At 46.5% G+C, this 26,624-nt stretch overlaps 1 protein-coding gene across 1 annotated transcript in view; it reads right to left on the bottom strand.

The window, feature by feature from the left end:
• The window catches only part of Gucy2c (guanylate cyclase 2C), a 74,312-nt gene that overhangs the window by 6,615 nt on the left and 41,073 nt on the right, over positions 1-26,624 (bottom strand). Inside the window, exons 13-24 of the mRNA XM_087904041.1 lie at positions 21,184-21,246; positions 20,309-20,380; positions 19,851-19,955; positions 15,245-15,331; positions 13,969-14,101; positions 12,984-13,121; positions 11,681-11,769; positions 10,876-10,967; positions 7,872-8,030; positions 4,985-5,177; positions 3,569-3,743; positions 1,189-1,287 (exon numbers count right to left, since the gene is read on the bottom strand). Coding sequence (XP_087760167.1) covers positions 1,189-1,287; positions 3,569-3,743; positions 4,985-5,177; positions 7,872-8,030; positions 10,876-10,967; positions 11,681-11,769; positions 12,984-13,121; positions 13,969-14,101; positions 15,245-15,331; positions 19,851-19,955; positions 20,309-20,380; positions 21,184-21,246 — 1,405 coding nt within the window. The remainder of the gene's footprint in view (positions 1-1,188; positions 1,288-3,568; positions 3,744-4,984; positions 5,178-7,871; positions 8,031-10,875; positions 10,968-11,680; positions 11,770-12,983; positions 13,122-13,968; positions 14,102-15,244; positions 15,332-19,850; positions 19,956-20,308; positions 20,381-21,183; positions 21,247-26,624) is intronic.

Below are 26,624 nucleotides of genomic sequence, written 5' to 3'. Positions count from 1 at the left end.
GTGAGAAGAGAAAATACTACCCACACAGGAAAAAGGGTCTGGCATTGCGTTTTTAGGGTTCTGAATGTTGCCACTCCTAACAGCTAAGGTACTGCCAACAAGGTGAAGATTTGGGTTCTGAGTTTTTTCAAACTTTCCTCTTCAACAGCACTATTATCCTTCTGAAAAACAAGTGATGAGGGAGTCCCACCTAAAGGCCCAATGATAGATGCTCGACAGCCACACCACAAACCATGACAGTGGCCAGAATAGCGGACATCCTCCATCAACCAGAGGACCGCCAAGTGCTTAACGGCACATCATCCAAGTCCTGTCCAGAAACCCTCCTAACAAGAGAGACATCTCATCCTCTGTGTTCCTCTTCCTGAGGCCTTGAGAGATGGAGTAACTCCCCCAACATTTGCAGGTGACAGTTTGTATTTTAGTCTAAATCTGTTTGACTCCCACCTCGTTCTTTTCTTGATGATTTGATTCTGTGGTACACGCTAAGAACACATTGCCAGTTTAACCACCAAAATCCTGTCCTGGATCCTGCTTTCGCCAGCTTTTAGACATCACCGGCTACTGCTTTTCTTCCCTCTACTATACATTTTTTACTATTATCACTGTTATTAATATAGATAGAGCATCTACTGTATGTTTATCACTATCATTAACACTGATTGTCTACTGCATGCCGTGCAGGGTTCCTCAGTTCTGCCAGACACACGCCTTTGAAGAATGTCAAGGGCTGATCCAATCTGAAGAGGAACCTGAAACCTTGTGCACTAACGAATTTCTAGAACAAATCAGTTTCTAGAGAAATCAAATAAATGGGAAAGGTGAAGCCGAGCCAGTGTGGGTCTGGTCGATAGCTTTCCCATTGGAGACCACACGGTTTACACAGGTCTATGCTAAAGTTCATGGCTAGTCCAGCTAGAACATGCCTGAATTCATTGCACGTGGTCCAGAAATACAGAACCAGTCTAAAGCTGAAGGAAAAAAAGGCTAAAATAATCAGGGTAAATACAACAAAATCAAACATGGTGAGTCTGCTAACACAGGCTCAATCAAGTCTGGCCCATGTGAGGGTCCATCTGCCTTCCGCTGACACTTTGCACCTCACCACGATGTAGCGAATTCTACAAGTGCATCTGCTGGAAGAGAGAATCTCCGTTCTCTAAGGAAAGCAGCAACCCCCCTTCTTACGGAGGCCAGTGGATTCCATTCTAGAGGCGGTGTTGACTGTATCTCCAAATAGGCAATAACGAGGCATCTTGATGCCCACAACACCAGCAGCACAGGGGCCTAGAATAAAGGACAAAGAGGAGCATCATTGCACATTGAAAAATGGAGCTGGGATGGGTGAGCCTCTCTCACAGTCAGGTTGTGAGGCTGAATACTTCAAGGCATGGAGACACGGCTGAACACGTGTGATTCTTTTAATGAATAAATGCATTCTCTCAGGTTTGGGTTATAGCAAAAAACACTCAGATTTTCAATGAACACAATAACATCAGGGGTTCAGGTCACAAAAATGCCAACATTTAAAAATCAAGGGCTCCCAAGAAGGGCTCAGACGGCCCCACAGCTTGCCTGCTGTCCTGAAGCACACAGCCCTGAACTCTGGATTGCTAGAAGGAACCGCAGAGCCGAAGACACAGTTGTCCACATTTGTGTCTGTTTCAGGGTGCTGTTTCTAGGACTGGTGGCAGATCATGGAACGCTCAGAAGACAGGGACTTGGCAGAGTCTTCTGTACGCATCCCAGGCCACACAAATGCGGCTAGATTAAGTCTGTGGCACAAGGATGTTCCTAACACGCAGAACAAGGAAAGAGTTGCATTATCGCATCACGGGTGGGCGCTTGGGGCTTGCATCTCTTAAGCATACACAGCCACAGTCTTGGTCAGAGCAGCTGCTGATGTTGCTTTATAGAAGGATCCTTAGACCCTTATCTGAGATTCAGGCCCTCCCTCTCTCCATTCCTCTCTCTCTCTCTCCATCCTTCCCTCCTTTGTTCGCTTCCTCCCATTTCTTTCTCCTAGCTGTGGTTCTGCCCTAGTTGCATGTGATCCGGGGAGATGCTACAGTTTTTATGTATGAGGTGGGAGACGTACTGAAGCAGGGACACCATCCGTGCAACAGGAGGGAGCCATCATCCTAGGGACTTTTGAGTGATGTGGTTATTTGAGATCACCCAAACTCTTGTAAGCAAACCCAATGAAGGACTTCCTGGCCCACCAAGCTCTCTCTGGTAGCTGCCCTAAGTAGATGTTCATGTCTCCTCAGGAAAAGTTAATGTGACCACTGGGAAGAAGGGTCATCGCATCAGGGTTTGCAGGGACGACTGGATGCAGAGTCAAACATCAACACGTGAACTGAAGACTGGCTTTCCAGCTAGGACAGTGGTTCTCAACCTTACTAATGCTGAGACCTTTTAATACAGTTCCTTATGTCGTGGTGACCCCAATCCATAAATTATTTTTGTTACTTTTTCATAACTGTGATTTTGCTACTGTATGAATCATAATGTAAATATTTGCAGGATGTGCCTCTCCACTGGGCCTATGTGCCACATGCTCTTTTTCCATTCCTCTGCTGTTGGACACCTAGGGTGGATATGACTTACCCTCAGCTATGTGTTTCTATAAGACTGACTACTTATCTTCTCAAGTCTCTATATTCAAGGCTGTAAACTACATTGGAGGCCTAGGCCGCTCCCTACCTTGAGTCTCTCACCTCTGCTCTCTCCCCCACCTCAGTTTTCCAGACGGCCTCCAGTTTGAGACCTTCCTGACTCGGCCTTGCAGGGCGAGGATCAGAGCAGGCGCCGCCCCACCAATCTCACTTCTGTTTTCTGTCTGTAGATGCTCCCTGTCCATGTTGCCTGCTGAAACACTTTGGATCTGAAGGACACAGTCTGTGAATTGTTCTTTCTTAAGTAAACTCATTAGTTTGATCTGGGGTCCAGGGCTATCACCATGTGCTTTCTGTGGAGTAGGTATAAATGTTGGAGGAATCCACCCAGCTGTTTTCCTCTGAACCGCATATTTTTAAGAAAATATTTTTCCTTTTCTAAAACGGATTTTACTTTTCATTCCGTGCATGCGTCCATTTCGTGTGGGGAGGTGCATGTGAACGCAAGCGCTGGAGGGGACAGGAAGAGGGCCTCAGATCTCCAGGTTGTGAGCCGCCCAGCATGGCTGCTGGGAACTAAACTCAGGCGCTCGCCATGTGTAGCGTGCTTTCTTCACCATTAAGGCTTCGCTCCAGCCCCAGGGATTGCACTGTTCTAATGGGAGATGAACAGGAAGTCAGAACTGGGGGGGGGGGGGGGAGACGATAAGTGAGACAGTAGAGGTAACGACTTCACTGGAAATTCAGAATGTCTGTGACGACAGTCCTATCCGTGGTGTTGCTTCAAGTGTTCTCTAGGAACTGGGTCTAATTGTGCCAGGACGTGTAATGAACCCCACATTTGGCATGCAGAATTTAAGGAGTCTTTGACGAAAAGCAAATCATATCAAGATGCTCCTGTGTGCTCTGTTGTAAGTAACTCCCACTTGCTAGGACGCCCAGCGCCTTACCAGAATGAACTCCAATGCGAATCCATACTGGGAGGCCAGGGAGGTGCTCCAACTCAAAGGTCCCTATGAAGCTGAGGATGTCCAGGGCCATCTTGGAAATGTCTACCGCATGTCGGTTGCCGTTTCTCATAGGCAAACCGCTGGCCACCACATAGGCATCGCCGATGGTTTCTACCTGTGGGAACATGCTCTCATCAGTGGCTCTGCCCCGTGGGAAGACACCAGGATTGAACGGAAGTCTGCACTGAATGCATACACAAATCGGGGCTGGGAGCTCTGTAGGGGCACAGTTCTGTGCACCTCGCTCAGGGCCAGTTCTATGCCAGTTTCTCCAGGTAACTTTTCTTCTAGTAGTCAGTTAACCTGACGACGAAACAGCTCCGGAGGACTTTAACCATGTCACATTGTCTCATAATTATACAGACTGTGCAGATGGAGCGACAGTTCTGCCAATGTTCAAATAATCTGGTTGTGTGTCTGGAGACCTGGCTCAGTGGCTGAGACTGAGACCGCCTGCTGCACTCGCAAAAGACCAAGGCGCAGCTCCCAGCCCCACACAGTGGCTCACACCTGCTTGTAACCTCAGCTCCAGGGGAGCAGATGCTCTACTCTGCCCCCTGTGGGCACCTACATGAAAGTCAGTCAGTTTATTAAATTATTTACTTTTAATTTCAGTTGTTAAGTGTATGGGTATGTGAGTGCCTCCTTCTCTGGACCAATTAAATAATCCAACTGACCCTATAAAATTTTAGTAATATACTAAATGACCGGAAAATCATCTTCAGTGGTTATCATTTTCTACATAGGTTTTTTCCCCCAACAGTAATTGTAGGTTCCTTTGGGAATCGGGCATTTTTGCAGTCTTGTGCTGTGCTTATCCTGACTCCACTTTGTTCGCAGTCAGCTTCAATGCTACCCATTGTTTTGGAGGTGATTTGAAACTCTGTCACCCCCTCTACATTTGTCGCCCGAATTTATTTTTGTTGTAATTTGGTCCTCTGTGCCGCTCCTTAGAAGGTGGGGCTCGTTTGGACATTTGACATCTCTCCATCCTTCCACACCTCTTCCGTTTCAGCTCGGATTCAGCCATCACTTCATCAAGTGTTAGAGGTTTGTCTATTTATTTTGGGTGTGTGTTTGTATGTGCCTATGTGTGGCTTCTGCACGCATATAAACGCAGGTGCCTGGGGAAGACAGACGAGGGTGACAGGTCCCTTGGAGCTGGAGTTACGGGCAGTTCTGAGCCCCCTGAATTGAGAGCTGCGAACTGAACTCAGGACCTCTGGAAGAACAGGGAGTGTTCTTATCAACCGCTTGGTGTCTGCTGGACAAGGGGCGACAGGAAGCAGGAGCAAGGGTGTAGGCCCTGTGGCCTTGGGCTGCCCAGCTGTCGCAGCCTGAGGGCCAGTCTGTTACCTTATAGACATCATGGTGATCCACAATCTGGTCGAAACTCTTGTAGATGTCATTGAGCATGTCCACCACCTCCATGGGGGTGCTGTACTTGCAGATAGTTGTGAAACCAACGATGTCACTGAAATAGATCGTGACTTCTTCATACAGCTCTGGCTCCACGATGCCTTTCTCCTTCAAGGACTTCACCACTGGCCTGGATGAAGGAGGACCGAAAACCATGGTTAACCTCTGTAGGGTTTTCTTGCCTTAACATAAACAATTTGGATGGTAGCAACCGTCACCAGGATTCAGAAATTTGAGCTTTTTAATGAATTCCAGTGACTGCCCAGGAAGCAAAAGGAAGAGATTGCATACACTGTGTAGATGAATACATTGCCCACATGCATGTATATGTATGTATTTAAACTTGGATGAATAAAAGCATTTTCAACATTAACTTAGATTATCAATGATACACATAAATGCACAGCCCTAACACCTGTCTAACTCTAATACCTATACGTGTCTCCATTGACAACCAACTTCAAACAAGCACAGCGCCATTTTCAGAAGCCTACATAAGGAGTGCATCACTGACGGAAGAAATTGACCCCAAGGCTACGTGCACTACCCCTGTCCTCAAAGCCAACACTTGTGCTCCTGTCACACGCGTCATGGTATTATTTAATATCATGCCAAATGAATAATGCTGTCATCGTTCATTTTGATATATTTAAATTGGAATTTGTTGGCTATTTTGAACTAGATTTAAGTCCTTTGAAAAGTAAAGTCAACCACACTGTGTCTGAGCTGCAACTTCAGCAAAGGATGCCAAAGGAAACCACAACAGAAAGCCTCACTGGGGGCTGGAATGATGCCACAGCAGTTAAGAACACTGGCTGCTCTTCCAGAGGACCAGGGTTCAATTCCTAGCACCCACATGGCAGCTCATAGCTGTCTGTAACTCCGGTTCCGGGTCTCTGACACCCTCATGCAGGCGAAACACCAATGCACATAAATTTAAAAAACAAAAACAAAAAGAGAAGTCTCACTGAAGAGATGGAAGGGGAGGTTTCTCAGAGCAAGCAATACAACAGAAGCATCCAAATGGATTGGGACTTCCATTAGGGGCCAAGTTGCCTTTCCCTTGGAGGAGGAGGCATGGGAGGTGACTGGAGTCTCTGCTGCCATTGGGGTCATTCTGAGGGGAGTCTGAGTAGAAATACAGAACCTTAGTATCAGAACCAAAAAGTTGGGAATGTTACAGCAGATCATGAGAACCAATCCCTCATTTTACTTTATTTTGTACAAGTGTTTGCTTGCATGTATGTATATACTACATGCGTGCCTGGTACCTGCAGAGGCCAGAGGAGGGCATAAGATCCCTTAGGACAGGAGTTAGGGATGGTTGTGGGCCGCCAAGTGAATGCTGGGAACTCAGGTCTTTTTCAAGAGCAGCAAATGCTCCTAACCACTGAAGTGTCCCTAACTCCTCCATTTTTATATATAGAAGAAAATGAAGGGCTGAAAAGGAAGTGGGAATTTCCGGTGATCCCTTTGGACAGAGCTGTCACTAGGACCGAGCAACACCAATCTGTGCACTGTGAGCCGTCTGCGACCCAGACCCTGGATGTTCAGGGAGATGGAGGAGATTTGGAGGTGAGAGTAACAATTGCAGAATGCCTGTGGATCTTCCAGAAAATCCATGCCTATCACCTGGTAGCGAAAGTATTATTTTTGTCAACTAAGCATTACTTTCCAGGCGAGGGATTCTGAAGAATACAATGAGGTTATGGTACGCTGCGACACCTACCCTCTTTGACAAAGAGGTGGCGGTGGAGGAGGGGGCTCTAGTGTATTTTCAGAATGCTCTCCCAGCCTGTGTGTAAGAGCGGAAAGGCTCATGGTTCCATTGGGCTTCTCCTAGATTCAGGGATTAAGTGGGACATGTGTGCACCCCCCCTCCACCTCTCTGCCCAGGCTAATGGAGAAGAAACTATTTTTCTATTTGGAAAAAAGTCATTAGATTGGGAGGGGGTGGATCTGGGAGGGGTTGAGAGAGGAGTAACCCGGACAAGCCACCATTACTGTAGAGTCCAGCATGGATGTCACGGGAAAGTGACGGTTTCCTTTCTGTGACACCGGCCTCGGTTTCCATGATTTTACTGGAACTCCTTCACACACTGAAGTGACCGCTCACCACACCATAATGGGAAAAGACCGTCATTTCTTGCTTGTACAAAGCCACGGGCCAAACCATCATGGTGTAATTCCCTGTTTATCTTAACACCCCTCAGGAACGTATTCGAATGCCAGTGCTTGGAAAACATGAAGTTGTCTTGGGACTTCTGTCCCGAGTGTGCTCCAGCTTCACAGAGAAGAGGCCAATGTTGGCTCCTGGACGCCCGGGTGGCGAGGCATCTGAGGAGCGTTGCCCACCTACTCTCCCTCTGGCAACTTCTACTTACAACTCAGAGTTCCCTTGTGATACAAAGAAAGAAAGCAAAGAACCTAACACTGAAGGTCTCATGGTTCACACATTGCACAGGAGACTTGACTTGAGTTTCCGCTTTTGAGACCAAGGGCAGACAGACAGCGCTTGCCTGAAGGCTGTAAGCTTAACAAGGTGTCGGAACTCACATCTCTCTGCTCAGTCCAGGATTCTCCCAAAATGCCTTGCTTTAGGAAGTGGGGCTTGGCAAGGCATAAGCACCTTCAACCCCAATAATCTGTTCACGGGTCTATAAAAGGAAGACATCCTACACAGTCCCAAGTGAATACAAGGCCAGACCAAATCTAGAACAATCCCAGCAACAGTGAGAGGCGGGAACGCTGAAGGGTTCAGCTGGGAGCCCCGGAGCCTGGCTGTGGGACCAGGGAAGCCACGACTGCAGGAGAGTCGCCTTACCGTGGGAGCAGCATGAAGTTCAGGCGGTCAGCCCTGTCCCGCTCCGCCTTGTACAGCTGCGTCCTCTCCTCCACCAAGTGTTCCAGGTTTCGAGAATACAGCTGGAGACGTCGGATCAAGGTGTCCATGTAGGATTCATTCTTTTGGTCATGAAAAAGGCTGCGGGTGGTAACAGACAAAGAGCTCTTACGTGTGTCACGGAAGGGGCGCGTGGGGTTTTCACATGTCATGGATGTTAAAGATAATGCTTACAATGTGCGAAGGCATGGTGGGGGAGGTTCTAAGATGCCACGTCATTGACAAGTTCCCACTTCGGCTCTCAGGAGGAGATGGCTCGCTTTGTGTGAATGTGTGTGTGTGTGTGTGTGTGTGTGTGTCTGTCTGTCTGTCTGTCTGTGTGTGTGTGTGTCTGTCTGTCTGTCTCTGTGTCTATCTTTGTCTCTCTGTGTGTCTGTCTCTGTCCCCCACCGTGTGTGTGTGTGTGTGTGTGTGTGTGTGTGAGAGAGAGAGAGAGAGAGAGAGAGAGAGAAAGAGAAAGTGCCATGATATGGGTTTAGAGGCCAGAGGACAACTTGGTTGTTCTGGGGATTGAACTCACTGCAGTCCTTCTGTGACAACTGTTCAGCCATCTCTACAGTCCCAAGAGACATATTTTTTTTTTTGTAAACAGGCTCCCAAGGGATGCTTACTTGGCTCCACTGATAGAGGTTAGCTGAGCAGAATGGAATCAGGAGCAGGTACAAGAAATAATGATCGATTGTTTTATTCCCTTTGAATGGATTCAATTAAAAGTTTTCATGTCTTGACTGTGAATCTTCATCACCTGAGGAGCTATTAAAACTTCCAATGCCAGGTTACACCTGAGACCAATTGCATCAAATGTTTTAGGGTAGAAGTCGGGTGTCATGTTTTCTTGAAGTTCCTCAGGGGATTTCAGTTGGGCAGCCATGTTTGAGAACCACAGTCAAAGCTGAAGACTGGGGGCCCCTGTATCTCCATGAGGGTTCATGTTATTGATACTAACCTCAGTGAGAGGTCCGGGAAGGAGTGCAAAGGGAGGGATTTAATCTGTTGTTCTTTCCTGCTACAAACAGTGGGCTGTTCTGCCAATCAGACCACAGTCTCAATTAGCTTCAGCTCCCACCCTGGCCTTGGATTTCCACCTTCCCAGGTATCTGAATCTTTGGAAATAATGATACCTCCAGAAAGTCAGAAATAGAAGGAATGATAGAAACCATTCAGTTCACTCCAATTTTATGAACAAGGAAGTTGGTAGCCTGTGAGGGGAAGTGTTTTACCCTCTGTCCCTCAGCAAGCCATTATGGTTCCTACCATGGAAACTTGAATTCCTAGCTCTCGTCTGCACTGAACTAACTGAAATTACACAGCACCCAGTATCACTGGATAATGGGGTACAACCCCCCACTTTGACCTTGAACACTGTTCTGATTCAGAAAAGCAAATCTGATTCAGAAAGTGTCTGGGTCAAAGCTGGTGATTTTGGAGACCTTTCAAACTTGCCGACCTCAGGGGCTGGAGAGATGGCTCAGTACGATTGTGCTGGTTTTCCAGAGGACCCGAGTTCATCTCCCAGCGCCCCAGGAACCTGGCACCTTTATTTTCCTTGGGCACCTGTACACATATGCACAAACCTACACATCACACAAATAATTAATACTGAACAGTAGATCTTAAAAATATTAAGAACCTGCTAGTCTTAAGAATTACCCATTTGGGCCTGGAGAGTTGGGTAGGTGATTAAGGCCACTAGGTGCTCATCCTGAAAGTCTGGGTTGATTCCCAGCACCCTCATGGCAGCTCACAACTGTCTGTAACTTCAGTCCCAGGGTCAGAAGCCTTTTCTAGCCTCGGTGAGCACTGCTTGCACAGAGCACACAGACATCCATGCAAGCAAAACACCCATACATATGAAATAAGTAAACTTTAAAAAAAAAGAACTTCTCATAAGCTTTACAGAATCTTGGGACCCAGGTTAGACTTATAGAAGGGTCTGGATGTTTAATTCAATTTTTTCATACAGTATATTTTGACTCTGTTTTTTCCCACTCCCTTAACTCTTTTCAGGTCCTCCCAACTTGCCCATGCACCCCAACTTTTATGTTCTCTTGGAAATTTTATTTTCTTTAAGATTTATTTTTAACTTATGTATGTGTGTGTGGTGAAGGAACTGTGTCCTGAACACATTTGCCCAGGAAAGCCAGAAGCATCATAACCCTTGGAGGGGGAGTTAAATGCATTGTGAGCCTCCTGGTGTGCGTTATCTGAACCAAACTTGGATCCTCTGCAAGGACAGTACGTCTCTTTTTCTTCTTCTTCTTCTTCTTCTTCTTCTTCTTCTTCTTCTTCTTCTTCTTCTTCTTCTTCTTCTTCTTCTTCTTCTTCTTCTTCTCCTCCTCCTCCTCCTCCTTCTCCTCCTCTTCCTCCTCTTCCTCCTCCTCTTCCTCCTCCTCTTCTTCCTCCTCTTCCTCCTCCTCTTCCTCTTCCTCTCCTTCTCTTCCCCCCCTCCCTCTCCTTCCTCCTTCTTCCCTTTTTCTTGGTCTTTTGAGACAGGGTTTCTCTGTGCAGCTTTGGAGCCTGTCCTGGAACTAGCTCTGTAGACCAGGCTGGCCTCAAACTCTCAGAGATCCACCTGCCTGTGCCTCCCAAGTGCTGGGATTAAAGGCGTGTGCCACCACCGCCTGGCTACAGTACATGCTCTTAACTACTTAACCATCTTTCTAGCCTCTGGAAACTATTTTTTTAAATAAAAATATGATTGATTATTATTTATTTTGTCCCTGAGCTTTTAAAGTTATAAGTGAGTATATCCCTGAGAAGAGGCCTTTTTATCTCTGAATCATTTGACTTTCATGTGACAGGTGTTGGTTACAGCCTGAGAATTTTATAGACATAAGCATTTTCATTCCCTGGTGTGGCTAAATATCAGTTATCTATCACCGAGGAATCCAAAATTGAGGAAGAAAAGCAAAAATGTCAGCAATACCCAAATATCTTGGCTAGTGTGCTCTCGATTTTCTTGAAATCTGGCCTCTTTTCTGGATCCTCCTCCCAACAGTTTTTGACGAGTAGATAGACCTGCAAAGAAGATGAAGGTGGCTTAGCTCAGGGTGCTCACCATGTTCTCCTCCGTGATCAAGGCAGGGGGCATCTCACAAGAATCTGCCATGATGGTGAGGATCAATCTGAGGTTCTCCCCTTTTCATGGTATGAACCCTGCCACCTACACTACCACAACCAGCCGGCCTCTCGGGTGCAATTCATTGAAACGTGGTGACCGTTTGGATAAGGCTAGGTTTATGGGAGGGATTAAATGTTTTATGAGAACATGTGGTGTTTAGGGAGGGTAAAAAAATAATGAGGTTGTAAATGGTTTACTCTGGAATTCCCCGTTTAGTAATTTTGGACCTCAGTGGTTGCTGGTAACTGAAACCTCAAAGGGGGAATAAGCTACCAACAAAGGAGACCATTTGACCATCTCAAATGCAGTTAACCGAGAAATCTCGAGAGAGGCCAATTGTACTAGGTTCCCTGGGTGAGTCCATATGGAGTCACTGATGTTCTAATTGGCAGAAGAGATGAGAAAAAGCAAAACAGGAGAGGCAAGAGGATGTCACTAGGGGGCTACACGCCAAGGAAAGCCACAGAGAGTTTGTGGCATGGGCCACCTCCAAGGAACCTGGAGGCCGTAGCGTTTCTCTACATGAATACATTTTTGCGGTTTCGCCCACAGACTCTGTGGAAGACCGTTACAGCAGACCGACCGCGGAAGACTGGGAACACTGACTCACCTCCAGTTCCTTCTCATCTACAGTTTCCAGGAACAGATCCGGACGGAACGGTTTTATTCCATCTGAGTTTTCCACCCTGAAAATCTTCTCTGATTGGGATGAGAATAATGACATCACAAGAGGAACCCCAGCAAGGACTGTTGGGCACCTCTGAATTGGCTCACCCCATGCTGGCTCTTTAGTCCAGTAGGAGTGTGACTGAGGAGAGTCAGGTGGGAGGAGTCTTCTCCCACTTCACAACCCAGGAGCCGCCCTTCAGATAGACAGCTGACACTTGAACACCTAAACACCTCAGATTCTACCACTGCCTCCACGGGGCTCTCTCTGTCCCACGCTCTGTCCCCTGCCTCCCAGATCCCTCAGTCACCTGACCTCCAGTCATGGGTTAGTGCATAGTAAATGCTCAGAAAGTGAAGATCAGATGAACGGAGCAAAGTGCTTGCCCTCAGCGAGAACGGCACAGAAAACTAAGCGGTGTTTCCAAAAAGAATGAAGTGCACGTGCTGTCTCGCTAGCGTATGCTAGTATGCTAGTAGGCAGGTACCTTCCCTTCTGAGATCAGGAGGAGAGCTAGAGGGGGCAGGAAGAATGTGTATGTTGTTGTTGCTTTGTTTGTTTGTTTTTTGTTTTGGCTTTTTTTGGAGACAGGGTCTCATGCAGGCCGGGCTGACTTGAAAGTAGTCAGGAACTCCTGATTCTCCTGCCTCCAAGTGGTGGTTAGAAAAAAAAAAAAAAAAAGGCCCCCAAAGGGAGCAACACTCTCAGGAAGTGTGGCCTTGATGGAGAAAGTGTGTCACTGTGAGGACAGGTTTTGTGGTCTCTCTGGCTCAGTTTCCCTCAGTGTGGCTGTCAGTCAACTTCCTGTCGCCTGCACGATGTGGAACTCTCAGCTACCGTCTGCCTGCAAGCTGCCATGCTCCCCGTCATGCTGACAGTGGACTGAACCTCTGAAGCTGTCAGAAAGCCACCCCAGCTGAGCTGCCGTGATCATGGTGTCTCTTCACAGCAATAGAAACCCCTAACTAAGACACTCCACCCCGAGTGTTGGGATCACAGGTGTGGACAGCTAGAAAGAGAAGGCACAACCTTTAGCACCCAGATGTGATATATATACATAATAATGGCACTTGGCCAAGCGCTCTAATCCTGAGCCTTTGCAGTCCTAGAATGTGTAACTCAGAGAAAGAGTCATTCCTTGAGCAATTGAGAAAGAGGCCTGGGATGTGGGACCAGAGATGGGCCAGTGAGACTAGAGTGCAGATGGTCTGGCTCCCTGCCAGGCCGTGGGGGAGGTCTGACTCACCATTCTGGTCCCGGCAGCTCAGCGTGTAGAAAGTTTCCTTGCGGAGGATGATCTCCTGGGCAATGATCCCGAAGCTGTACACATCTCCTTTCTGAGAGATGTTGGCTTGGCGCAGGTGCTCCGGGGCAGTCCACAGGTCTGTGTGTGAGACGCCAACAGGACAAAGTTGAGGGAGGTGCTTTTATTAGGCTGAAAGTTCAGGTAACAGACATCCATAATCTGCAGATCCAGTTGGGAAAAGCTGAGGACGATGGGATATGTCTCACCTCATTAAATGCTCTGTTTCTTTACTTTAGGAACCAACATGGCACCCAGCAGGTCTTTTAGAAGATCTCATTAGGGTGTGGGAGGACGGCCCCGTGGGCAGAGCACTTGTGTGACAGTGACCACCTGAGTTTGGAGACCTCAGAACCCATGTGAGTGGTGGGAGGATTGGTGACTGCCTGCCAAGTCAGCTCTCAGACTGTGGAGACCGATTCCCCAGGCCAAGCTGGTCAGTCAGAAAGGCCCGATGGGCAGGCCTGGTTTAGATGTGAGACCACCTCAGTAAATAAAGTGGAGAGGGACCGAAGGCTCCTGCCTAGACTCAGGCTTGTCTGGAGCTCACAAGTGAATGTGCACACACACACCAATGGAAATATTTAGTCCAATGCTATGTTAAACTTCACAGGATTGTGGAAATAGAGGCAGGATTATATTTTTTCTTCTATTTTGGAGGACAAAACCCAAAGGATTGTTACACAGAGTTGGAAATGAGACCTTCAGTTTTGGAGCTAGAAAATATGTCGGAATGAAGTCTAGATTTCTGAGGTCACTTCTCTGTGACTTGTGCTAAAGAACGGGGCGGGGGGGAAAGGTTTGCATTCCTTCCTCACACAACTCGTGTGTCTTCGTGGTCTTTTTCTGGGCCCTTCCGATGATACTGAAAATGACTATGTAAGTTAGGTAGAAATTTCAATAAAGAAAGTAAAAAAAATGCACAGACCTTTTCTTGGAGGTAGGATGGAATTGCACCCAAAATCTGTGATCTTCACCACCATCCGACTGTCCACCACGCAGTTGGTGGACTTCAGACGCCCATGGACCTCAATCTTACTGGAGTGCAGATATGACATTCCCTGCAATGTTTCAGATGGTGAGAAAACAAAGAGCCATCGCAGGCTTTGGCTGAATGACCGTTTGAAGGACAGGAACGACATTTTGAGTTGATTTCTCTGTACATGTTGCCATGCTATCCGATTTTAAATTCGGTGCTGTAAACCTTGCTTTAAAGGGACTGTGAAAACCCTGGTGCTTGCTGGTACGCTGCGGGGTACAGCCCATAACAGGAACAAAAAGGATGGCGCATGTCAGCTCTAGTGGAGTAGCTGCACACTATACAGGACATAGGGCTTTGGGATTATGCATGTGTGGGGGTGGGGACACTGTGGGTGCATGGGAAGAAAGGTCAGAGGTCAGCCTCTGGTTGTGTTGTTACTCAGGTTCCGTCTACCTCGTTATTTTTTCTTAAATCGTGTTTTCTTTTGGTTGCTGTGTGTTTGATGCATGTGTGTGGGTGCATGCGTGCCACAGAATGCATGAGGAGGTCAGAGAACAACGCCCAGGAGTTGGTTGTCTCTCCCCTGTGAGTTTTGGGGGTTCTACTCACACCATCAGGCTTGTGGGACGAGTGAGTCATCCCTGAAGCCATCTGGAAAGCCCCCCCGCCTTGTGTGTCTGACAGTTAGGCCAGGCTGATTGGCCAGTGAGCCCGGGCCAATCTGCCTGTCTCCTCCTTCCCAGTTCTAGAATTACAGATGTGCGCCACCATGGCTGATAATTTTTACGTGGGTTCTGAGATTGGACTCAGTTCTTGTGTTTGAGCAGCAAGTGCTTTACCGACTGAGCCACCTCACCAGCCCTGCTTTTCCTGGTCCCGTGTCTTCACTTACTGTTCGTTTGGACTGTTCATTTGTGATCATGTACATGTCTAGCTCTCTGCTGCCTTGATCCAAAAGGACTGATAAGACAGTCTTACATTTAGGAAGGAAATGACTGGACTGGATTTCTTCCTAAAATCTAGCAGACTGGAAATTATCTTATATGGGTTTTATTTCTGACAAATCAACGAAAATGCGTGAGTGCACACATCATTTCATCAACTCCTATATACACCATAGCTACTCTATCACTGTTGTCACAGTGATACCGGTGTGAGTGACACCTGGTAACTTGTTACATTGTCTCACTTTCATGAATGCGTCTGTGTATGCGCCTCTTACCTTAGCAATGTCATATAACACAGAGATCTTAAACTCCCAGTCCATGAATGTGCCATCAGGGTAGGAAATCGTGTCGTTTAGAACTTCCTGAGGACAAGAGAAGAACACACACACAAGGAAGAGGATGAAACACTGTGGGAAAGATGGCATGGAGAGATTAGAGTTCAGTGATGTACGAGGGCCTTCTGTCTATGTGTTACTTTCATTGGTCAAATAAAGAGACTGCCTTCGTGAGGCTGTTGAGTCAGGAACACACTGGGACACCACCACCGTGGTTTTATCATCACACACCATCATGGGTTGCTTGACAGAGCTACAGGCTGAGAAGTGTGTTAGACGATTTTACTGTGTGACTGTCATGCGGTGTTCTCACAGAAACCTAGAGCCTAGGGCCTTCAAAGTCCAGACTACAGGGCACAAAGCCTCTATATCATGGACATGCTTTAGTGTAGAATGGCTTTCTCTCCCTCACTCTGACACAGACACACACACACGCACGCACACACAGTCTCTTTCTCTCTGCCTCTCTTTTTCTTTTCCTCTCTGCACAATCTTGCTCCCAGGGTCACGAGAAACAAAACAACACAAGAATAAATCAATTACCATCAAAATGAGGAATCTTAAACAAGAGAATTTCTACCAGTGTGAGGTCAGCCTGGGCTATGTAGTGAAACCCTCTCTCAAGAAAGTAAAAAGAAAAGAAAAGAGGAAGGAAGGAAGGAAGGAAGAAAGGAAGGAAGGAAGGAAGGAAGGAAAGAAGAAAGGAAAAGAAAGCTGAGATGAATTATGTAGCTGGCTAACAGAACGTGCTTCTCTAAAGTAAGGTATTTTTTTCAATAAATGGAAGTATGTTCTAAAATAATCAATACTATAGCATAATAACCTAAGATAATGATAAAACATATAGTACAGGAAATACATAAACCAGAAACACAGCCATTAGCTGTCACTATCAAACATGTACTATACTTAGGAGGTGGAGACAGGAGGACCAGAATTTCAAGGGCAACCTGGGCTATATAATTAGTTAGAGGTCAGCCTGGGCTGTGTGAGACTGTCTCCGAACCTCTAAAGAAACAAATCAGGTGTTGGGTGAATCTCACCATCAGGTAGGGGGGGAAAGATGAGCAGACGCTGCCTGGAAACTGGCCTTGGGGAGTCACACTGAACAGTATCTGCCTTGCCTGCTCCATCTCACCAAGACTGGTTAGATGGATTTGTTTTCTATGCTTTTAAACACTTTGCTTTTGAGGCAGGGTCTCCTGAAGCACCCTGTGTATCTGGCACACACAGCCTGGAGGCAGAAATCCCTGTGTTACCTTGAAGTTGTAATTCTCCTCACCTGCCTCCTGAGAGCCATTGGCCTCCTGAGAGCCGGAATTACAGGTGTGTGCCACCACCGCTGGAGCAGTGTTTTCAAGCAGGGAATTGCTTCTGGGAATTCCTTCATTAGGCCTCTGTCCCTATTCTCAATGCTAATTGTTTCAGGTGACTTAATTGCTCTGGGTTTTCTTTAAGTCAGCTAAGCTCTCTGTCCTTAGAGAGCTCTCCTAGGAATTGGAGGAAGTAGGCCTTATACTAATCTGACATTATGGTGGATCCTATGAAGGCTCAGTTAAACCAGGAAGCCACTGTTTTCAGTATAACCTGGAGGAGAACAATTGCTTGTTTTAGGAAAAAGCCTAATTAGAGTCTTGCTTTAACTTGGGCGTGGCACCAATAATTTCTCAGGAGGTTCTAGAGTTGTTAGTCATTTGTGATGCGGCCATGGCGCAAGGAGGGAGCTGTGAGCAGCCAGGACTCTCTGGAACTCTTTCCTTCCACTCCTGGGCTCAGCACTTGCCCATCCTAGCCTGCTCTCATCTGTCCACGTGCACCACTCGGCAGGATTCTGTTTCGAATACAAAAAGAACATATCTATTGAAGAGCCCAGGAATGTGAAAAGTTGTACGCTTGTAGCCTATTTGCTTATTTCTGAGTGTAGGAGGACGGATAGCCACTTTAACCCTCCGCCCTGCGCTCTCCCAGGCAGGGGAAGGCAACTGAAATGAACCCACGACTATGTAAACATTTTGAACTAACATTGTAGTCAGAAGTCACCAATCCCGTGTGCCCCTCAGATCTCAGAGGTGCCCGGAGAGTGCCAGCTCAAGTCTTGAGACACTGAGATGCCCTGAACGCAGTCAATCCCAGTATGTACTGTGCCCTGTGTATCACCTTTGGCTATGAAAAGGAGCCTGTAGCCCTCTCTCAGGGCTACAGAGTCAAATAATTCTCTGCTGCCCTGACTGGTTAGAAGCCCCACACTCCACCCCATCACCCGCAGTGCTTTTAAATAGAATGGCTTCTGGTTAATGGACTTCGGAGATCTGATCCCCATTATTTGCACAATTCCAGGACCCAACAGTATCTTCCACAAAGTGTGAGCAGAATTTGAAAGATATCAAGAGGTAGAAGAGAAAATCACTGCCGGCTGTATCACCTGGTCTCATTCTGGCGTGCCCCCTCTCTAATTCTTTATATCCTTAAAGCACACACCCCTGCACTATAAAGTCAGATACGAGGGCTTATCGTATCCACATACAGAGCATATGATTGTTCTATGACCTTTGGTATAAAACATTATCATATTTTTACTACACACAGAATTAACCAAATTCTATTGGTTGTGTCTTGCTTTGGATACAACTAGCTTAATATTCAGCACTTCATTGATATTTCCCTGAGTGTTCATAACCATAGTGAGGCTATAGTCAGTTACACGGTCAGCTTTACTCTAGCCTTGTTAAGTGTCCAACGAGTCTGGAGGGCGTTATCTTAGGTTTGCTTTCAAACAGTGTTTATACAGAGAATAGGAATTAGTCATCAAAGTTTAAAGGAGTTGAGCTGACAGTTTCCGTGTGTGAATCGCGATTTCGTCCTTTACTGGTGGGGTGAGGACATGAGAAAACATGAAATATGTTTGCTCTTCATGTCCCTCCTTCCTGGCACCCAGTTTCTAAACCCCAGGTCATTTCCTGACAGGGAAAATGGGGAAAGGAAAGAGAAAGAAAAGCTCTGTCGCTCTTTGTGATGAGACTCTTCGAACATCACAGCGTGTGCCGACGACAGTTAGTTCTCCGTGGACCTCCGCAGTGCGGGGGCGGGGGGAGGCGGTCACCTGAGAGGGCCTCCTGAGCGCCGCCATTCCCTGCACCCCAGCCTCCTAAGCGCCGCCATTCCCTGCACCCCAGCCTCCTGAGCGCCGCCATTCCCTGCACCCCAGCCTCCTGGGTGACGCCATTCCCTGCACTCCAGCCTCCTGAGTGCCTCCATTCCCTGCACCCCCAGCCTCCTGAGTGCCTCCATTCCCTGCACCCCAGCCTCCTGAGTGCCTCCATTCCCTGCACCCCCAGCCTCCTGAGTGCCTCCATTCCCTGCACCCCAGCCTCCTGAGCGCCTCCATTCCCTGCACCCCCAGCCTCCTGAGTGACGCCATTCCCTGCACCCCGGCCTTCTGAGTGACACCATTCCCTGCACCCCAGCCTCCTGAGTGCCTCCATTCCCTGCACCCCCTGCCTCCTGAGTGCCGCCATTACATGCACCCCTAGCAAGTCTCTGTGTTTGTTTATAAAATAAGGGCTGACAAGAAGGCTCAGTGGCTAAAGCTGCCACCAAGCTTTGTTATGAGGTTCTAGATTATTATGAAGACCGATTTATTTATTTTGTATACATGGGGTGGGGGTGAATTTGCTACAGCGCTCTCGTGAAGTTCAGACAATTTGAGTCTCTCCCTCTGTGATCACATGGGACCCAGAGACTGAACTCAGACCATCAGAATTACCTTGCCCACTGGTAACCAGAGTTCATGCCCAGCCGACCTGAAGAGTTGGGATCAAATTCTTTAGCCCCGCCCGGAGTCCTTGCGCTGGATTCCAGCCTATTCTTGCCTTTTTCGAGGCCTGTTTCTGACACCTGCCCCTGTGCGCGTTGTGCACGCCCTTCAGGGTGCTCTGTGGCTTGAGGGTCCTAGCTTAATGCTAGGCTCTTCTGGACACCTTCTTTTCCAGCTCTGAACTTGCTCCGCCCACCTGGCTCCTGCTGAGTCATCCACTCCATTTGAGGGAGCATGGGGTGAAAACTCCGTGGGGGCAGAAACAGGTCGTATAGCAGGTCACCTGATGCTACCTGAGCACCTGCCCCTTGTGCCTTCGACACCAAAACAAGCGAAGTAATGTAAAATGTGCTGAAGCAGGCACTTGATTTCCCTGTACTCTGTCCCTGTCTATTCCGCTTTTCCGAATGGCTTGATTGTAATGATGTCATAGGACGGGGGGGGGGGGGGGGGATGCAGCCTGACGACTCTGCTCACTCACTCTGACAGCCCTCTGATGTCATTTCATTAGGGACAATTCTTAATTTGTTTTATGTGCATGCGCACTTTGCCTGCATGTATGTGCACCACATGTGTGCAGGGCCCATAGAGACCAGAAGGGGATGTTAGATCCCCAGGTGCTGGAGTTACAGGCACACAGGGAACCATCTCCAGTATGTTTTCTTGTTTGTTTGTTTTTCTTTTTCACGTAGTGAACCACTTCTGCAATAGGAAGTGACCATGGTTCCTTACCCGGAGGGATCCTCTCTCACAGTATTCAATCACCCCAAAGATCCTGGTGTCCAGCTTCACGGTACCGTAGAACTTGGTCAGGTTGTAGTAGTCGGACTGCAGCAGCTAGGAGGGCAGACAGCGAGGCTGGTTACAAACCAAAGCGGCAGGGGGCAGGTGGGGGTGCCAGGGTGGAGCTTGATGCACCAGTGAAATGTGCTCCCTTTGAGATCTTCGGGAAGAAGATCCACATAACAGCTGAATGCCAGCATCCGCTTCTTCCCCCAAACATCATCTTACTCGACCATACTGAATAAACACCAGGTCCCACTCTCCAGCATCCCTTGGTAGGCGGCCAACAAGAAGCCTTGTCACCCTTTCCTCTGCCTGGGGTTCTCTGTCAGCAGTGGCACCCGGGGGACCGCAGTGTTTGGGGAAATGGGATGAAGTCAGTTCGGAAGGGCGGTCCAAGCACATACCTTGTTCAGTTCAATCTTCTGCTTCTCGGTGAAGTTGCCGTCGCTGTGTTTGAGGTCTTTCAGAATCACTTTCTGCCAAGATCAATTGCGGAAAGGGGGGATTGCTGCAGCTTATGCATCTTTCCACAGACAATCTCCAGCCAACTGAGCCCCAGGACGGCAGAGGTGATACCTGCCACTCACTATGAGCATTTCCCAGAAGTCTGCCTGTGGGCCCCATTGTACAGTAAACTTTCTGGCGCGGTCACAGCCTGTGACTAAGGCTTCAAACTCTGGTGCCTCGTAACTGGGATTTAGTAGGCTGGAGTTTGCACATTTCATACAGAATGGAAGAGAGGAAGGGAGGAGAGACAGAAGGAGGAAATGAGGAAAACTGGGAAGGAAAGAGAGAAAAAAAAGGAAAAGCGAGGAAGGAAGGACGAGCCCCTCCCTGATAGGAGAGCCTTGAGAAGGAACCAAAGTAGAAGGGCTTCCTTGAGTGACTGACTCTCAGGCTTCCTTTTCCTTCCTGTTCTCGACTGCTGCCAAGAAAGCTTCATCTGTTACTCCATGTTCCCAGAGCTCTTCCTTCCATGTGAGTCTCTTACCTGGGTACCTCTACCGCTGCATTGGACAACTGTGTGTCAGAGCGCCCAAAGTACACCGGACAGGGTTCAGGGCAGTGAGGGCCGTTCAAACTACCTACCGGGTTCAGGGGAGCAGGGGTGCAGTGGAGCAGAGGAAGGAGATTGTACTAACCGGAAGGGTTTAGAACAGTTGCGGGGACATGATGATGACAAAGCTGGCTGTACAAACTGACGGGGTTTGGGACAGAGGGGGTTGTACTGACTGCAAGGGTTCCCGAGTGGTCGCGGGGTGGGGAGTATTATGCCAACCTTTTTGTCGTATTTGCATTGCCGTAGTCTCTGGATTGTATCCCGTCTTTTGTCGTCGTCAATCTGGCAGAGAAAGGAGCAGTTGTTACAGAACTTCCTGTCTGTCTCATCCACTGCCAAAGGCGAAGGGACTCTGGGGGTGGGGTGTCCGCTGAGTCCTCTACACCATTCACGGCAGGCCCCCTGATGCGATCCGGGGTGCACCCTTTGCTCCTTCTGATCTCGCCCTTCTCCCCAGGTGTCTACCACCTCGTACTCTGGGCTTTCCTCACTTCCTCTCGTGGTCCTGGTAGAACCCAGAATTCTCTTGGCTTCCTGCCCCTCTGATTCTTCTCCTGGGGGAAAGCTTGGCCTATGCCAGCTCCCGGCAGGTGCTCCCAGAGGAGGATGCTTCAAAAGCTCACTGAATTTGTGCTGCAACTTTAGACGGAAAGGGCCAGCAGAGATGCAAGTGAGATGGCAGGACCAGGTCTCCGTCAATCCTGGGTTTGGCTAGAACTGCCAAGTCAGCTGGGGTTTCAAAAGAAGCCTGAAATGCCAATTTTTATATGATATTCCATGATTTTATATGTTGGCAATTGATTTAAAAAAATGTCAACACAGGCCGGGTGGCAGTGGCACACACTTTTAATCCTAGCACTTGGGAGGCAGAGGCAGGCCTCTCTGTGAGTTCAAGGCCAGCCTGGTCTACAAGAGCTAGTCCAGGACCGCTAGGGTACAGAGAAACCCTGTCTCAAACAAAACAAAACAAAACAAAACAAAACAAAACAAAAGGTCAACACAGAACAACACATAAATGTGTGTGCACCCATGTAAATGAACATATGTACACCACTGCAGGTTAAATATAGCTCCTGCCTCTTCTGCCACTGACTTCTGCTCTAAGCACAGAAAAGCAAGTTAAGACTTGCATGTCTTTCAGTTTGCAAATCATTGAAACTTGGGGTGCTGTGCTGGCTAGTTTTATATCAACTTGACACCTGAGTCTCTATCTACAAATGGTGCCAGCATGGGGTAACTACATCCACATAAAAACTGAGAGAGCTTGGGAAGGAATTCTAGACACAAGAGAACAGAGTTCAGCACAGCTTCTTGGTAGCTGCATTAGGCTCTGTTTGCTGGCAGCGTGCATAGACATGGCTCCTCTAAGAGGTTTCCTGAGATAGCATTAGCAGAAAAAACAAAACAAAACCCCGGCAACTTCCCAGTTCGTGCTAGTAACAAGAGCTCTGACTCTTTCGGGAGGTCCTGACTTAAATGGTGTTTGTAAGCAGTGGGCTACAACTTGTTTAATGGCAGCACATACCTACTGCTTCCCTGGAGCTGGGGCAGTGAGCATGGCTCCTAGAGCTGCCAGTAAACATACCTCTACCACATTCAAAAGGTCAAGAGAGGCAGAGCCAGCATCTAGGGCTACTGCGACCAAGCTGCTTAGCATTTTAAAAGCTTTTCTGACCATTTTCTCCTGGTCAGAAAATAATTACAGATACACAATAGGACAGATACAGACATAAAAGACTTCTAAACAAGACACAGTATGTTTTAAAAAATGTATGTAGGCTTGGGAGATAGAGGAAAAAGAGTATAGCCAGTTATAAAAAGAAGTAAATGGTTTTAAAAAATAAAACAAAGTCTTTAAAGAGACAATAAAAGTAATATAAATGTGTACAGATAGTCATATATTAAAGGAATAAAGAAAAATAAGCCATATAAAGATGGAATATACACAGAGTCTAGATTATGCATATGATTGTGTTTTCTTTGTTTTGTTCTGTTTTGTTTTTGACTTCAGAGAGACATTTGATTCTGGGAGCTGCTAAGATAAACCAACTTAAAGGTATCTTGGTTTCAAAATTTGGTTGTAAGGTTGTGTTGCTTTGGAAAAAGAAGTTATGCTTTTCTTTCCAGAGAAGATGAGAACTTGTAGATTCCTTCCAGGCTAATAATGTGGTTTGATGGAACAAGACCTCCCTAAAAGATCTCCATGAACCCCTAAAAATACTTCACCCAAGAAATAGCAGAAAGTAGTGGAGAAAACTACTACACCCAAATTACCAAAATGATTGTTTATAAATGTTAATTTTCATTTAAAGGGGGGATATGATATAGAAATAAATACTTTGCATTGATATGGATCTTTGTTTATTGATACAAATTTAAGGTCAATTTTGTTATATGTATATTTCTACTTTTGTTTAAGATATTCTATTTGTACAGGTCATTTAAAAATGTAATGTATAATTAAGAAATACAGATTAATAAATAGTCATTTATAGTAGTCAAACTTGTAGTCATGTTAGTTAGATTTTCTAGATTACAGAGATATATTTCAAATGGATATGTGTTTTTCAAACCTTTCAATGGCCTATAGAACATGTTATTTAAAATGTTTTAAGAACTTAGGACTTTCCATGATAATGAGATACATCTGCTCCTGGCAGCACCAATCTACTTCAAGAGGATGGTGGGCATCAAAGAGGCTCCTTATGGAGTTGGTTAGCCATTTGAGCAAGAAACTGCTCTTGCCTGGACTGCTTGATGGTGTATTGTAAGAACTGGACATGTAGGACCCACAGAGAAATGACTGCTGAAATTGCCTAAAGTAGGTGAGACAATCCTTCAGGGTTTCATGAAAGAGTCTGCAGACATTCAGTAGGACACAGAAGAAATTTCCTGCTTCATTGAAAAGTCTGCCAGATACTAAGGGCCTGTAGGCTGAAGATGGGTGCCCCAACGGTACAGAGAACTCTGGGGGAATGTCCAGGCAGTGAGATGTCTCTGTCAATTCTAGAGTTAGAGTGAGATTTGCTTACAATGCACTTCCTGTTTACTTAGGTAATATTATATCCTTCTGTGGTCTTTGTTGGTGTTGAAGACAGTTATAGTTTTCCTTAGTTATGATAAAAGATAAATTAGATATAAAACTTTCCAGATACAAATAGACTAAATCTTGTAAGTGTAATTCTTGCTTGATACCTGTTTTTATTATATGTAATTTTACTATGTTAAAGTTAAAACCTTTTTTATTTAGACCAAAAAGGGGAGATGATGTGGGATTCCCCTCCATATGTTGTAAATATGTTTTCTTACCATTGGTTAATAAAGAAGCTGTTTTGGCCAATGGCTTAGCAGAGTAAAGCCAGGCAGAAAATCTGAACAGAGGTAGAGAGTAGCAGAGTCAGCGAGATGCCATGTAGCTGCTCAAGGAAGAAGACACCCAGAACCTTTTCCTGTAAGCCACAGTCTTGTGGTGATACACAGATTAATAGAAATGGGTTAATCTAAGATGTAAGAGTTAGTAAATAAGAAGCCTGAGCTAAAAGGCCAAACAGTGTTGTAATTACTATGGTTTCTGTGTGATAAATTTGAGTCTGAGCGGTCGGTAAACAAATGAGTAGTCTCTACCTACAAGGGCAACACTAGTTGAGAAAATGCTTCCATAAGATATGGCTGTATGCAGGCCTGAAGTGCATTTTCTTAATTAATGATTGATGGGGGAAGGTTTAGTCTACTGTAGGTGGGGCCACCCTGGGCTGTGGTCCTGGTTTCTATAAGAAAGCAGGCTGAGTGAAGACGCCATGGAGAGCAAGCCAATGAGCAGAACTCATCCATGGTTTCTGCATCAGTTTCTGCTTCTTGGTTCCTGCCCTGTTTGAGTCCTTATCTTGATTTCCTTCAGTGATGAACAGTGACACAGAAGTGTAGCCCTTTTCTACAAAGTCACTTTGGTCACAATGTTTCATCACAGCAATAGAAACCTGGACTAAGACAAAAATTGGTATCAGGAATAGGAATATTGATATGATAGACCTGATCATGTTTTGAGGGGGAGGACTGTGGAAGGACTTTGGAAATTTGAACTAGAAAAACCATTTAGTATTCAAACATCGGTGAACTATTCTGCAGGTACTTGGAAGATAAAAATGTTGAGAGAAATGAAGATGAAGGAGGCCTGGCTTGTGAAAATCCAAGGAAAAGTTTGAGAGTTGCTTAAAGACTTTTATCAGGCCCATTTCTATTCTGAGGTAAGAATCGGTGTTTCTGGCTAGCTGGCACTGAAGAATCAGCTGTGATTAACGAGATACCAGAATCACTGAAGTAAAACATTTGCTCTTCTGGGACAATTGATGCTGGTCTGCTGGATGTGAGAAATTAGCAGTGATTGATTAAGAAGAGACCAGCATCACTGAGGTAAGATCTTTTGGGAAGTGCTTCCTCAGAGGTAGCACTCAGGAGCTATGTTCTAGAGGTGAGCAAGGTTACACCTTGTGCTGCCAGCCAAACCTGGTTGTGTAAGAGTCAGGTGGTACTGATTTTGAAGGTATGAGTGGTCAGGGGAATAACTGAGGCTTAGTACTGTGTGGTAGGCTGGAGTCCCTGAAGAGAGGCCAGGAGAGGCTATTGGTGAAAGCACAGCTCGGATGCAGCAGGAGGCCCCAGCATTTTGGAGATGCCAGTACCATGGGATGACCGCCAAGAGCAGCAGCAGAGGTGGAGTGGAGTTTAGAGGACAAGCTGTGTGCACTTCAGAGGATGAAGTCAGAGAAGGGACCGAGCTCCTTGGAGAGACCCAGAGGACTATGAGTAAATCTGAGATATTAGACAGTGAGTTGTATATGCGGGCGAAGCTTGGTTTTGCTTTATTTGGCTTGTGACTGTACCCTGGTTCTTCTCTCTCAAAGTAAGAAAATATTTAATTAATCTTAATTTTTCAGGAGCCCATGGTAGAAAGACTTTAAACTTAAAAAAAAAAGAGAGAGAGATTTTAGAATTTTATAGATTGCATTTTAAAGGAGACCGGATATTTTTAAAAAGACAACTTTTAAAGTGTTTAAAAATTTGAGTTTGTAAAATATTCTGTTATGATGTTGATATTAATGTATGACCTTGGGGATGAAGAGAAAAAGAAAGATTATGGCTTAATAGTGATGTGTTTGTGTCAAGTTTGACAAGGGATCAATTGTTCTGGCCAGTTTTATGTCAACTGGACACACGCCATAGTCATTTGTGAGGAGGGAGCCTCAGTTGAGAAAATGCCTCCATTTTTCTTTTACCTACATTGCTAGTTAAAGAATAAAGAAGGCCAAACTTAGGGTTCTTCTGAACAGGAGTGCCTGGACACCGTGCCTCTTTGCAAGTGTCATGTTTTCCTTTCGGGGTGGGTGGGGTGAGGTGAGGAGCTATCATGTCCTGCAAAGACAATTTGAGATTGTGAGATTTAAGACACCCCCTGGAAAGGCTCGCTCCTTCTGTGTATGTGCCTATGTGTTTTCCAACTGTAGGCAGGTCTGTAGGACATTCTCTTAATTAGTGACTGACAGTGGAAAGCCAGCCCATTATGGGTGAAGCCACCCCTCGGCTGTGGCCTTGGGTTCTATAAGAAATCAGGTTGAACAAGCCATAGAGAACAAGCCAGTAAGCAGCACCCCTCCATGTCCTCC

Source organism: Myodes glareolus, chromosome 3 (assembly GCF_982192425.1).
Source record: "Myodes glareolus chromosome 3, mMyoGla1.1, whole genome shotgun sequence".
NCBI lineage: Eukaryota > Metazoa > Chordata > Mammalia > Rodentia > Cricetidae > Myodes > Myodes glareolus.
The sequence above is the reverse complement of the archived record's forward strand: the minus strand, read 5'-3'. Positions and strand labels throughout refer to the sequence as shown.